General features: G+C 47.6%; 1 protein-coding gene and 1 long non-coding RNA gene across 3 annotated transcripts in view; one reads left to right on the forward strand and one right to left on the reverse strand.

The window, feature by feature from the left end:
* Positions 1-115: 115 nt before the first annotated feature.
* LOC107322837 lies at positions 116-13473 on the reverse strand. Its single transcript, XR_001559063.2, has 3 exons — positions 12530-13473; positions 12205-12312; positions 116-2814 (listed from the first exon to the last, which is right to left on the reverse strand). It is a non-coding gene; the product is annotated as an uncharacterized LOC107322837 (long non-coding RNA).
* A 145-nt stretch (positions 13474-13618) lies between these two features.
* LOC107322836 (ubiquinol-cytochrome-c reductase complex assembly factor 1) overlaps positions 13619-14715 on the forward strand; it is a 50476-nt gene continuing 49379 nt past the window's right edge. The window contains exon 1 of one of the 2 annotated variants that reach the window (XM_032448535.1): positions 13619-13730. In XM_032448535.1, coding sequence (XP_032304426.1) covers positions 13707-13730 — 24 coding nt within the window. In that variant the 5' untranslated portion in view covers positions 13619-13706. The remainder of the gene's footprint in view (positions 13731-14715) is intronic. The other variant, XM_015881341.2, reaches the window with a different exon arrangement.

The following is a 14715-nucleotide window of genomic DNA, read 5'->3' on the forward strand; positions in this document are numbered from 1 at the left end:
TCAGTGCTTTATCCCTGCACTGCCCAGGCCATTGAGGTCATCTGGTGCAAACTGTAACTAATTTTAAGATATGGAATGGTTATGACCACATAAATGTACAGTGATGAAAGCCTGCTTGTCTCAAAGCTGTTTCTTTTATTCTCATATCACCCACAACTCCAACAGCAACAAAAAGAGGCCGCCATGAGCTTACTTTTAATAGCCTTAATTCCATATATGCGTTCCATTTCTACATTTCAGATCTTGTTATCTGGAGTGAGAGTGGAAACTTGTCTTGAAGCTCTCAAGGAGTGGGATTGGTGGCCATTACAGACGTTCCTGATGGAAGAAAACCCAGAAGTAGAGCCCAGATGGACACGTTTGGGCCTCATTCCTCCATGAAAGCAGAGATTTGGGGACAGGGCACCGTGTGGGACTTGACACACAGCATAGAAACTGGGAAGAAGCAGAGGGCCTCGGGTCTTGCAGAAGTTTGGCACCGCTTTCTTTAGTGCGGTCATTATACAACGTGCAAAGATAGACACCCCACGTTATGGTCACAGCTTTCTTCCCAGGGGTGAGTCGGTGTTAGCAACTGCATGGCTGAAACGTGTGGAAACCTGAGCTGTAGAGCAACGCAGGTTAAAAGTTCAGCTTTCCACCTTTACGATGGCAGGTCTCACTCTCTCACTGAGAATGCCTCATTTGTATTTACTTTTTAGGGTCATTATCTGTCCCACGAGAGTCTTTGTGAAAGTCCAAATTTTCAAATAAACAGCACACCATAAGACAGGTATGTGTGGATAATTTTTGTTGTATTTGGCTAAAATATGGGCACTAAGCTGAATAGGTAAACATAAAAGTATGCCATTTAAAACAATGCATTCCCATTAGTGTTTGAATATGTGCCTAAACTCCATGTACACTTTTACATGGTTATGTCATTTCCCGTGTAAAATGTGCTTGTTTGTGCAGCAGCCATATGAAAGGAGCAGCAGCCCGCTATGTGGGCTATTTGAAGCTTTCTTTAAGAAACATAAAAACCCCCTGACCCTTGTATAATAAAAGGTGTTAAAAGATACTGCTTTTATAACATCTTAGCCAAGACTAATAAGAATGTACCAAGAAAACAGTTTTTTTCTCCATGGTCCTGGTCAATCACGTGTCATTTTATGAATCTGCTGTTGCTGTTGGGTAGTAAAACAATACTTAAAAATAAAATCGCATGAGCTTTCATTGCTTCTCAACAAACTTAATGAAGAAGGAAATCTCAGCATTCTTTGAAGAGCAATAAATGCAGTGCGATGAATACGCTTAGCTGAGTGCTCAAAGAGCCCATCTGTTGCCATCCCATGCTTGCTGATGTCCTCATGTTACTATATATTTTCCTGCAGAATTCGTTCTGGTTTTCTGCAATGATTGTATTAGCTGAAGTATCGCAACCAGACTCTGCTTTCCCCGCTGCCCTCTCCAAGGGCACAGCTGCCCGGAGAAAGGACTCCATGCGCAGTGAGCACTTGGCTGGCTCTGATGGCGGATGGGAGATGAGCTTTGTGATGGGAATCTCTGGGAGCCCCAGAGCAGCACCTTATGCCGGGCTTTGCCATTCAGGAATCAGGGCTGCACAGCCTCTGCCCATCGTGCTGTTAAAATGAATGCAGTACTTCTGCACATTCGGGTACTGCCTGCCTGCTTTTGACAAGATGCCATTTATTGCTGATAATAGTCAGAAATAGCATTTATTGAAAAAATAACCACAGCCAAAACTTGTTTTGTGCTTGTGCACATGGCTTCGAGACATTCATCTTCCTCCAGAAATGCTGAAAGAGAAAGGCAGCTTGGGTCCTGCACAGACCCGAAGAGAAGGGCTGTGTGTCTTCACCAGAGCTCTCTTCTCTGCAAAGCTGCAGCAGTGCTCACAGACTTGAGGCAGCAGATCTCATCTCGTTGGTGATCAGACGCCAGGAGCCCAGACAAAAGGGAGAGGGGTAGCATGGGGAGAAGCACATGCAGGAGGAGGTGCTCTGAAGAAGCACAAAAGTGAACCTGGAGTGGGAAGAAGGGCTGCGGAGAGCTGGCATGATGGTTGGAGGAGCAAAGGTGGACTGAGTGCAGGGTGGGAGCACTTGTACATCCAAACAGAACAAGAGCTGGGTTGGGTGGCAGTGCTGCTGCTGGTGGGAACAGGACAGCCCACATGCCAAGCAGTGAAAAAAGCTTCTCTTCTGAGGGCTTGGTGTGAGCAGTTCTCCTTTCCTCTGTACATTGGCCAGTGGCTCTCAGTGGGCTGGAAGATGCTGAAGGCTCAGAGCAGGAGCAGGCTGCTGAAACCCAGCAGAACCACACAGCTCCTGCCAGCAGCACTGCACAGTCAGGGCAGCGGTCACTTCAGTCAGGACTGACTGCCACTGTGTGCGCTGCTGAAGAGCATCCAGAGCACTGCTGGGAAACCTGAGTCTGTGCTAGGAAGCACTTTCATTTATGAGGCATTCAGGTGGATGATGAGTTCCACTGCTGGGCTGCAGGCAGGTGGTCTGTCTTCCCTAAGCCCTATGCAGTCTAACATCAGAAAGACCAATCATGAGGCTCTGGGTGGTCACCTGAAGTGCCCTTACTTTGGTTTTCTTGGTGTTTTCCACTGCACCCTTGGCTCTAGCTGATGCTGAGCACTGAAGTGGCTCCACAGTCAGCTCAAATGGGAGAGTCTGACGCAAGACATGAAACATCCAAGTGCTGAGCTATGGGCTGCAAAGAGGATCCAGGCTCAGAGCTTCCCCTCACCGAGGTCAGGTTCCTGTGGGCCAGGGCTGGATCCCTTCCCTTCGGTGTTTGGAGCTGTTGGGAGACACAAGCAGAGGAGTGGGGACTGCAGACCCCTCACCCTGCAAGAGGGAATGGAGCAGCTGCCTGGACACGGCCGAGACAGAGGCTGTCCAGGCATTCTCATTTATGGAAATGGGACAAGTGTATTCCTTTTTTCCAGTGGAATATCGCGTGATTATTATCCGATCAATAAGTTCCAGAAGATGTCAGAGGCTGTCGGGAGTTTTTCTGAGGTATGCAAACTTTACAAACAGATTCGGAGTGCTAAGAAAAATGACCTGCTGTTCATCTCAAAATATAAGTGCAGCACAGCCACCTTTCTCTCAAAGCATTGTAGTATTTTGGTCAGAGAAAAAGCCATATGAAATAATTCACTTCTTGCAATAGTAATGAAATATTCCCCATGCCAGTAAGATAAGAAAGTGATGAGGAGCCCGTGCTGGCGCAGTCCAAGTTTTAGAACATTTCACCTCCACCATTAAGCCCACTGATTTTTAATAAATCCTGGAATTCTGGGGAAATTCCAGAGGTTTGGGAGGCTCTGGAGAAAAGGAATTCAACTCAGTACTATAAAGGGTCGCTGTGTTGACCTGGCAGTTACAGGCAAATTATGGGACTGTTGGTACTGACTGAATCTTACGATGTGACCAAAGGGTGCTGGTTTAATTCATCGGCGATGAGGACAGGACGGACAATTAAGATCATTTTGCCAGACGAGCCGCACACCCCAGGTATATAATTTTACCTGGGGACTCCACTGAAAATGCCATCTCAGCTTTCACAGCCATCAAGGCAGCAACACAACTGCAGCAAGGGCTGGGAGAGAAACAGGGAACAAATGGGAAAACAATGTGCAGGTGCTCCAGGGATTGACATGGCCCTTGAACACTGTGATATGGCAGGGCTGGAAAAAGGCAATAAGGATTGCAAGTATGAAACAGCTTCTGTGCAAGGAGTAATTAGATAGACCGGAGCTCTTCCGAGAGGTGGCTGGGGCAAGAAGGAAAGGTGATGAGGGCTAAGAATGTGGATGGGGAGCAAGTCTGCTCTCAAATGAGAACCACAGTGCCCTAAATGACACCAGTTCTGGACAGCGTTGAAACAGACGTACTGATTCCTACAGCGTGGCCCAGAGGTACAGCTCCTGACCATGCACTGCCTGGATGTTAAACATCTCCATATGTTAAAAAATACCTGACTGCACAAGTTCACGGAAGAAAGCTCCATGAAAGCTGGTGGGCACAAGGCCCCCATGACTTCCTGAGCCATGGCAGCTGGAAGCTGAGGAGCTGTGATAGGAAAACACCACTCTGCATTCCTTCTGTCCTCATTGCCTTTAGGGACCCATCACCCACTGGAGACAGGCAAGGTGCCCCCACAGTCTCACCCGGCAAAAACCATTCTCGTGTTCTCAGTGGAGCTCACAGCTTCCAGGGAACTCATACTGCAGGACCTCCTGGCTGGAGCCATTGGGCAGAACTTGCCTTGGCCACTGCCCTGCTACAGAAGCACAACTTTCTGATGTGGGATCTCTTTTCCCACCAATTTGTTTTTAAAAGGAAGTCTATTTTTAAAGTTCCTTGGAATTAAATGATACTACATAATAGCTGGGTATTACATATTTGGAAAGAGAGATCCAGGATTGATTTAAAGACCAGAAGTTTTAAAAAGCTCACCACAGTCAGCTCTGAGCTAATTCTGTGAATATTAGCACTTCATTTTTTTAATAAGCAGCTTATTTCTACCTACTGTCCAGTTTCCACTTGGACTCGGTGAATTGGCTTCTTTGTCTGCTATGCTGAAAAACTTATTCCCAATGGCATTGTTCTACCTATACAGATCACGATGAATTTTTCTCTTCTCTTTTCTATGGAGAACATAAATCAACTTGGTCATGCTTTTGCTGTGCTGCATACCTTCCTTACCAGGTTCTTGGGTTTTAGTATTTTTTTTTTCTTTAGATGTCTTTTCCATTGCTCCAAATATTACCTGCAGCATTGAGCGCCAGCTCTCATTTAACTTTGGGTTAACAGTGACAGTCTCATCAATGGCATGGAGACAATACTACTTCTGTACCTTTACTGGATTGTGACCTTCACTATAGTCTGGGGTTCAGCTTTCCCTTTCGTCAGGAGCCCAAATTCAGCCTTCCACTATGACCAACACCACTCGTCCCCTGCAGATGAAAAACTTTCCATCTCATAAGTTCTTGCTTCACAGTTGAAAATCCTTGTTTACAGACGAGTTTAAGAGCAGCTTAGTACCACAAAAAGGTTTCTGTCTGACAAGACTTATTTTATTCCTGTTAGAAGTAAAAGTTGCCTTGTTTTTTAGGACGAGGTGCTGAGACAAGGCACCAGCTCACGAGCTGTGTCAGCAGCAGCCCCAGGAGCAGACCGGTGCCTGGCAGCATATCTCCACACCTTCCCAGGCTGCCAGGGGGATAAAGCTCTTCAGCAAGGGATTAAAGACAGCAGTCTGTGCTTCCCAAATGCTGACCAAGCCCTGAGCAGAGGACTGACAGATCCACTCCTGCAAACATGTATCTGCTAAACCCCTTTGTCATGGGACACTCTCCAGACATGTAGAGATGTGAAGATCAAGCTGCTCTCCCGTTGGCATGGATCTGAAGGTGACATGAAAGCTGCTCTGGAACGGGGATGTGATAAGTACAGGTTTTGTTAGCTGGTCAACAGTGCTCACAGGCTCCTTGTGCTCTCCCTGGAGAATGCTGACTGTCACAAGGAGATTTCAGTGCTGGGCATCTCAGGCTGTGTTTGGCACAGTGGCCAACAGTGCTAGCAATAAGGATGCTGCCCACTTCCCCAACCCAGCAGTGGCAGGAGGCACTAATATTCCTATTGCAATATGGGGAAAACACTGATGCTATGTGAGCCATCCCATTGCTTCGTCCCTCCAGGATGCTTCAGAGCAGCAGGAGCCCCAGCCACTGCAGGGGAAGGCTGCTTGCTGCCCTGCTCCCAACCTGGCCCACTCCTGTAGCTCTTGTTGGGAGCTGTGTGAAGGGGGGAGGAGGGACTTATTGCTGGATGGTGGGGGTGTTTCTTGGTGAAAACTGCTCAGTCTTTGCTAGGGGGGACTGACAGCACGCCCCTGATAGATTACCCCGGATAGCCAAGCCTTTCCCCATATTATATGGTTTTGATCACAAGCATAAATGTGCTTGGTATAAAACAGAAGGTCAGGAAGGTTTAAGACATGGTATATGAGAAAACATTTTCCAGATTTCAGCTTCCTCTAAGGTAATATGCAAGTGTAATTAAAACAGAACCTGGAAATATAGAGTACAGTACCCTATTGAAAGTGTGTTGTATGAGCTGAACTCCCTTCATTGATAGTTTTCCAAAACACACAGCTGCAATAATCTTTATCCAGGAGAAGGGAATAAATTAAGTCTGAACACCTCTGCATATAGTGCAGTACAGTGTATGGCACTGCACCCCACATAACCTCCTAGTGGTAATGGAAAGCTGAAGGAGGCGCATGTGGAAAACCTCACTGACCAGCAAACATTTTCTTCTTCAGAAAGCATACAGATGGGAAGAAAAGCTCATGAAGCAGAGGTGGCTTAAGTACTGGGATGTCTTGTTCCTGAAGCTGTCTGCTCAAGTCGTTGAGGCTCTGCAATGGCAGGGTGCCAAAGCACACTCCAAGCTTGACAGGTGGGGAGGGAAATGTCCTGGGCTTGCCCCAGCAAACAGTGACTGCTGACAGCAAGCTAAAGAGAACAAATAGGAGTTTATCATATTTAACAGTAGCAGCAGCCACCAGGATATATACGCTTGGAAAAAGTTATCAGGTCCAACTTTGACTTCCCCTGAACAGCTCAGTCATGGAGTTCAGACTTTGCTCACAAGGCTTTGCCAAGCACAGGGAGGGCAGCAGCGAGGATCCTGCTCTGTGCCACATCTGCATGTCCTCCAGCAAGGGCTGGTGCAGGACAGGGGGAGCCCCTTCTTCAGAACCTCCTGCAAGGACCACTTTGCACCCCTGGCCAAGGAATTCCAGGTCAGGGAACGGATCTCCCTCCTTTCCAAACCTTGCAAGTTCCATTGGGCGTTGGAAGGATTGTACTTACACTGAAAAATTCACTCTCTGTATCTTTAAAATACCGTTTAGCCTGGGAAGCAGCGGTGGCCAGTGTGTTTACAGTGACAATCTAAGCTGAGTATTCAGCCTTGTGGAGAGGACTAAGCATCTTTATGTTGCTAATAACATAATTAACTTCCATTACAATTCCTTTTTCAGCAGGTAATGTCATCTCAAAGGTGGACTGGGTTTCAAAACATCCAGTATACACAGTATGCAAAGGAGAAAGATTCTCTGAAAGCAAAGTTTGACAGCCCCATTATCAATCATCAGTTCAGCTCTAGAAATGCTGCTTTCAGCACAGAGCCTGAGCTCAAAACCCAGCAGAACCTGGGTTTTCCCATGCTGCGTCAAATGGCCCCTCGCTTCATTTCTGGGACTGGGAGTTCTGGGAAGAGCAGCACAGAGACATCCAAGCGAGCTCTGGAAGAAGTCAGTCCACATACACCAAGGCTCCAAGGGCCTGTTATCACTGATTTGTGCTCCAACTCCTTAAAGGGCATATTAGACAGGAAGCAGTGCCAGACCTGCACTGGCTCCGTTGGTACATACAAGGCCCTTTCAGAACCTGGAGCACTGGGAAAGTATGCTGCAAAGACAGTCAAATAGCTGAGGGGCCAGCTGGCAGTCTCGTAGTGTTGGCACTGAACCAGAGTTAATAAGATCTGCTGGACCTGAGCTGAGTTTTTGCAATTAGGTTTCTCTTTATCATGATCTCCAGGGTGCCCTGCAATATCCATCCATACAGACTGTATTCCCTCCTGTTATCTGAAGGACCCCATCCCCACTTGCTCCAGATAGCATGGAGAGATCCTGTTTCTCCATATGTTCATTAGATTTTCTTCAGCTTTCCCTCTGTGGCAGAAGGAACACACGGTTAAGATAGGAACTCTAATCTGATTAGAGAAAGAAATCTGTACTTTTGCCCCAGGCTGAGCTATGTTTGCTTTTCGGAATCAAGGAGCTCTCCCCTGGAAATGCTGGGACAATTATTGCCTTAGGTTGGCTTTGATTCTTCATAAGATCAAGAGGAGACAAACTGAAGAAGCTGTCACAAAGCTTGTGCTACTATGAAAAGGTTGATTTAGCTGTGCAATTACTTTTTAAAGGACTGAAATACATGCCTGCATAAAAAGGACCAGTGAAATAGGAAAAAAGCATGTTCTGTGAAAATGTCTGAAATAAAATCAGATGCTAACAGGAAATTAGGAGGACAGAAATGTTACAATATTTTCAAATGCCTTTGTTTAAAAGCTATATGTTATTTCTTGCCTTTGTAATAATGACAACTGTGCTAGCTTAGGATAGGTAAATGCACATGCAGTCCCAAGGCCTCAATAGCCAAAGGAGCTGTGTGCAGTATGTGGAAAGACTGTGGGGTCTTTTGGAAGTGGACAGAAATCCAAAGAAATAAAGAGAGAAAGGTTGTTACCTGCCAGAAGGTCTGACTGCAGAGTGGCTGGCATAGAAAATCATCTCTGCTAGAGAGGGGAAAATGTAACAAGTAAAAAATAGCAGAGGTGGTCATGGAGGGGCTTGATTCTTAAATCTAAAAAGTGGAGAATTCAGTAAAGATTTGGCCTGGGGAATTCCAGTTTAACAAATCAGGTAATGCCCAGCATGCTCAGTTCCCAAGTGCAGCCCCTTTGCCCTTTCAACACTGCACTGCTCACTGAAAGACACAGGCATTCTGCAAAGCAGAGGCCATGTAGGACCTGGATTGCTGTGTTGCCATATTGTATTGCATTGTGTACTTTTGACAGACCTGCTTGTCTTTCTTAAAGGCACTGTAATGACCCGTTTAAAAAATAAAATAATAACAGTTTAAAAAGTTGACTTAGTTCTTTGAGAAAATCATAGAATCACAGAATGGCTCAGGTTAGAAGGGACCTCAAGGTTCATGGAGCTCCAACCCCCCCACCACAGGCAGGACCACCAACCTCCACATCTAATACCAGCCCAGGCTGCCCAGAGCCCTATCCAGCCTGACCTTGAACACCTCCAGGGATGGAGCATCCACAGCCTCTCTGGGCAGCTGTTCCAGCACCTCACTGCTCTCTGAGTAAAGAACTTAAAATTAAATTGGTAAAGAACTTAAACTTTGTGTGCACCCACCAGTAGGGTGAAGAAAAGCCAACTTGCAAAGCTGCACTAAGAAGTCTTATCTCCAGAACAGCCAACCAAGAGCTTCTCCACGTCTCTACAGAGCTTCTGACAGCAAAGAGCCTGAAGCCCATTTACTAATGCCAAGCTGTACTCTTACCTAACACCTTTAGAACTGCACATCAAAGGGAGAAGAACAGGGCTCACACTGAGCATCTTTATGGTGAGTATAAAAAAAATGTTCACAGTGGGAGAGTGGAATGAGTTTCATATGGAAATGGGGAATCCCTCTATTGCAATTTTTAGGTGAACGTAAAAGAAACACGCATCAGAGAGATCTAAGAATATTTAGTACTGCCTTGGAAGTGGAGGATGGTTTAAGTGGTCTTTTTAGCTACATACCTATAGGATTTGCAAATGTTTGTAATTAATTACGCCAACCAAGGAATAACATAACAACCTGGAATCAAAGTTAGAGCCTAGCACACCCAAGCAAGAGCAAACATTTTAAAACTAGTAAATCACCTAAGCATCATAGCAGGCCTGAAACACTTCATCTAAAAATGACAGTTCCTCCAAATGGAAGTTTTGGGCTAGATAAATACTCAGTTTAGACAAGGTGGCATTCTGAGCTCAGAATTATTAGGTAAAATAGAGTCCCTGTGAGCAGAGTCCAGCAGCTGCCCTCTGTTAGAGGAGAGCCAGCTCCACCCAGCTCCAAGAAGAACCCACAATGGAGTCGTGCTTGGAGAGCTGCAGCCTGCGGGAAGCCCACCTGGCTCAGATTGGGAAGGATGACATCCATGGGAGGGACACACCGGGAGCAAGGGAAGGGAGTGAGGAATGAGGGAGCAGCAGGGACCGACCACAGCTTTCATCTTCCATTCCCCTGTGCAGCTCTGGGGAAGGAGGTAGGAGAGGTGGATGGGACCAGTGTGTTTCAAGTATGCTTTTAGTTCTCACTATTCATGCCTGTTACCAATAGCCAATAAACTACATCAATCTCCCCTAAGTTGAGTGTGTTTTGCCCATCTAATTCCCATTTAATGCCCATCAGTGTGAAGTTACCACATTATGCTGGAGAGGCCTTTGCCCTTCCTCCAGTCTTTCTTGCCACATTTTATATGATTAATTATCAGTTCCCTGAATCAGAAAGTCAGTTTCTGTTCTGACAAATATTTAATTAACAGATGTCTGAGACTCCCAATTGATAACAGTCAAATATTCCTCCCTTGCAACTCTTCTTACATATTCTGCAAATGGACTACGTGCACTTTGACAGCTAAGTCAGAATAGTAGAATCCACCTGATAGTGGATGTATACAGCAGCAAGTTTAATCACAGAATTATCATAGAATCACCAACGGTGGAAAAGACCTCCAAGATCATTCAATCCAACCATCCACCTACCATCAATATTTCCCCACTAACCCAAGTCCCTCAGAACAACATCTGAACGTTTCTTGAAATCCCTACAGTGACTTACATGGACTAAACCAAACTGAAATTGTTAAGAACAACTGTTAGGCACAACTTGCCTCTGTGAGTTGTTTCAAAGGGCTGTTTCAGTGTAGCACCTTAGCATTGAAGAAGTTCCTATATGCTTGTAACTATAACCATGCTCCCTCCTGCTTCTGGGCTGTGAAATCACAGCACCTTGTTGGTACATTGGATTCTCATTCTGACTTCACTACTTTGACGGCAGGAGGATGCAGATTTTTTCTCCGTAAGTTTTTCTCAGTATAAGCTTCACCCTTGCTCTTTGTGTGTTGATGCTTGCTGGACTGAGGCCTTAACTAATAGGCTAGAATTACATCGTCCTTCCTTTTCTGCACAATAGTCAACTTGTCAAAATGAAGCCTTGCTAACCAACGCAACACCAGCTTTGACTTAAGTGTCATGTGCTCTAGAAAACCTTATGCTTCTCCAGAATCAGTTAATCCTAAAGTGAGCACAAAGCAGCCCTCAACACAGTGTCTTCTGCACAGCTTCAGCAAATGTTTTAGTTGTTCTCTGTATCTGGACTATAATGATCCACCAGGGTCTGAGATAGATTCCTGGGCCTGCCTGGATTCTGGTGTAACATACCAGTGCAAGACGTCATCAAGAGTGGTTCAAGCATCCTGGCCTCTCAAAATGGCCTCTTGGGGAAAGAGAGCTTTCCCCTTTGTTACTTGAAGGAAAGGAATCACTGTCACTGCCTAAGCAGAAGGACTGACAGCAGCAGCAGTTGGGATGGTTTGACAACACAGCAAAGCTGACAGAATAGCAGGCTGCTGCCAGAACAACCAGTCTGCTCTCCCCACCCTGTCCCCAGCCATTCATTCCTGGCATTCCTCTGATGCTGAGGAGGGCTGGTTAAGGTAGATAAGTTCATAGAAAATTAATCCTAGTAAAAACAACAAAAAAGGCAATTTTCAGTGGTCTTGCTTCTTCAACCAGCTCATTGGCATCTGCATTCTTTTGATGAAAGCCAGTTCCTAGTACAGCCAGAAGAACCTTTTGGTCTTTTATCTTTTTTGTTGCATTAAAGATAGGCACCATTGAGCCAGACTTGCAGGAGCAAAGAGAGGCCTCTTCCAGCTCTACCCTGACACATGTGGATCACCACTGCACGCATCTGAATGCATGCAGCATGTCGGACTGCCCAGCACATTTCCAAGCATTAGAGTAAAGGAGCAACCATTCCTGCTGTCACCAGGCTTTTGCCACCACCAGTGGCAAAGAGCAGACTGTGGGCAGATGGTGAAGGGTCAACTCTCCATTTTTTTCTTGCTTTCTGCAGCCTGCTTCTCTGCCTTTAGCACACCGCAGTCCCAAGCCCCTTATTGGTCACACTTTGAAAATAACCAGTATCATCTGTTTGGAAGATTCTGCAATTTTTCACTTTCCTTCTTAGGCCTCTGTTCTCCTCTAAACCCAGTCTTCTTTACTATTCACTCACCCAGCTGCCAGCACATGTTGGACCATTGTTAATGACCTTGGATGAACAAGGACCAGCGCTCAGATGGGAACTTTGCTGCTCTGCTGGTGGGACTTTTCGATGCTCACCCAGAAGAAGCAACATGCTGAAGACTCACTATGGCAGATAAGACTCATGCAGTTGTGGAACCACCCACCAAACAGAGATGAATGGTAAGAACTTGAGGGTAACAAAAATTGCATAAAACATAAAAAGGAGCAGATTACCAGTGTTCAGAGTGAGAAATCCTCCATGAGTTGACATTGAAATTCAAATCCACCACCAACAGTTCTGTCTTCACCCTTCACCAGTTCCTTTGGATTCAGTCTGGTATGCTGTTGGGTGCATGAGACAAAAAAGTTTGGTTAGATTGCCATGAAATTGGAAAACAAAATAGCAGAAAAGAAAGATAGAGGAATCTTAGGTTAGGGCACTAATTTTCTACTACTGAAATGTGTCAAAATTCTCTGTGCATTATTAGTTGAGACTGGAAGAAACCTAGGCTGGTATCAGGAACTGGCACTCAGTGTATTTCTGACCCACAGCTCCTACCTGGGAAGTATCTGCTGCGTTGGACAGACCACTGCACAGCACTGAGACTCCTCTGCCAATGATGGGAAGCCTTTTCACTGTACAATTATACGGCAAAGGGATTCTTGATCTTCACCACTTTCAGTGACTCTAACTCACTCATGGCAAAAAGGAGGCTTCAGAAATGGGTATGTGGTTCCCTCTGTTGCCTCCCCCCCACACATACACAAAAAAGGCTGTTATGAATGGTATTCAACATTGCTATGAGTTGAACACACAGAGGACAGCAAGGCAAACAAAAAGAAGTAGAACTCAGCTCTGACCTTCCTCCCTAGAACTGGCAACAGGCACAAGAGCCAAATGAAATAGGAGTGCATCCCTGAGAGAGATCTACAGCCCGCCGTGTTGCTCAATATCCAGCACCGCATCAGAACAACTTGTTCAATAAACACGTTGTCAGATAGTTAGAACTATTTTGACAGCGAGCTGCAGTGAGCCAGGACGTGCCAGAAAGCACTGGCTGCGCATGTGGGGATCTGGGACATCTGCGAAAGAAAGCCCAAGCAGGTGTCTCCATTGGCCCCGTGAGAGCTGACATTTAGGGACACGTGAAAGAATTCTAAAGACTACTGTGGAGTTCCAGGGCCATTAAAACAGCTTCTACTGCCCTCTGGAGAAGCTGCCGTCCCCATAAATAGGTGGGGAAAGAGGGGAGAATATTATAGCTCCCCAAGCCCTTCAAGCCAGCATAAGAAGTGCAGTCTCCGTCCTCCCCAGCTGCTGTCGCTCACATGTGCAGCAGCCTCCCAGCACCAGCACGTTTGTGAGGTGCCGTGGATGTGGTGCAGATGAAGCCCGGCACAAGCAGCTGCCCAGCACTGCAGCCCCGGTGGCAGCAGGGGGAGCGGGCGGGGCCCTGCGCTCAGGCAGAGAAAACTCCTGCTGCCCTGCGCCGTGCAGACGAGATAAAGCGGCCGCCATCACCATGACGGGTCGGGCTTTGTAGCAGAGCGGCCTGACGGAGCGGTGCCGGCACGGCCCGACCACCTCGACCCTTCGAACCAGCCCCGAATCCAGCCCGGCTCCACCCCGCCCAACCTGAGGCGACACCCGCGCCCCTCTCCGTGCTGCACTGCGCCTGCGCGGCCCTCGGGGCGGAAGGGGCGGGGCCGCTGCGCCGGAAACGGCGTGAGGAGGGATGGCGGCGCTGGCGCGAGCCGCGGTGAGTGGCGGCGGGTGGTGCCGCCGAGAGAACGTGCGGTGTTGGTGCGGTGTTGGTGCGGCCCGGCCCGGCCCGGCTCGGCTCGGCCCGCCTGGGTCTGTCCCCCCGGTCCCGGTGGTTCGCCCGCCGCCCTGTCCCGAGCTTAGCGGGTGCCTGAGGTGGAGGCTGCCTCGCTGAGAGCCCCGCACGCGGTGCTGTGGGGCGCTCCCCGGGAGAAGGACACGGGCCGGCTCCGATCTTCCTCCGGGCCGTGCGCTCGCACAGCAGCGGTGCCGGACCTGAATGTTCCCGGCTCGGGCCTTGCGCTTCAGTTTCCTTTCTCTGCCCGTGGGGCTGTGCCGGGCTGTGCGTTCCTATCGACTCTGTCCCTGTTGGAGGTGTTGGCAGGTGACCGTGTGGGGTTCCAGGTTTTGCCTCAGGTGGCAGTAATTGCTTTCCCTTGGGGATGGGTTCCCTCTCACTCCACTCCTTTGTTTTTTCTCATTCATTTGAGTGCTTTTTGTCTGTCGGCTTTTGAAGCCCCTGCAGCACGTTGCCAGATGTCAGCAGAGGGCCTGCAAAAGGAGTTCGGTGTCTGGAGCTGATTTGTGCCACAGCACAAACACTGGGATGGCCGATGCTGTCAGATGGAGACGAGGCTGGTGACAGAAATGCAAGGCCTGTAGGCACAGAACAGTATCCACTTGTGAAATTAATTCACCTCGTTTCTGGATCTGATGTCTCGTGCTGTGGTTTCACAATGGTGAACCCTTCCAGTCCTCCAGCTGACAACAGCTGAGAGCAAATCTGCCCGAGAGCGACTGGAATACAGTGAGCTGAGCTCCTGTTTCCTGCTTCATTGGCTGTGCTCTGTCCACGCCTGCAGCACTGTGCTGTCACATACCTCTGCGTGCCCCAGCATTTTTTTTTTGGCCTCTGTGCACTAATGCCAAAGCAGCAGAACTGGGGCAGTGTAAAGTTAGTTTCCTGCTGTTTTAATGAGCTG

Source organism: Coturnix japonica, chromosome 20, assembly GCF_001577835.2.
Source record: "Coturnix japonica isolate 7356 chromosome 20, Coturnix japonica 2.1, whole genome shotgun sequence".
Taxonomy (NCBI): Eukaryota; Metazoa; Chordata; class Aves; order Galliformes; family Phasianidae; genus Coturnix; species Coturnix japonica.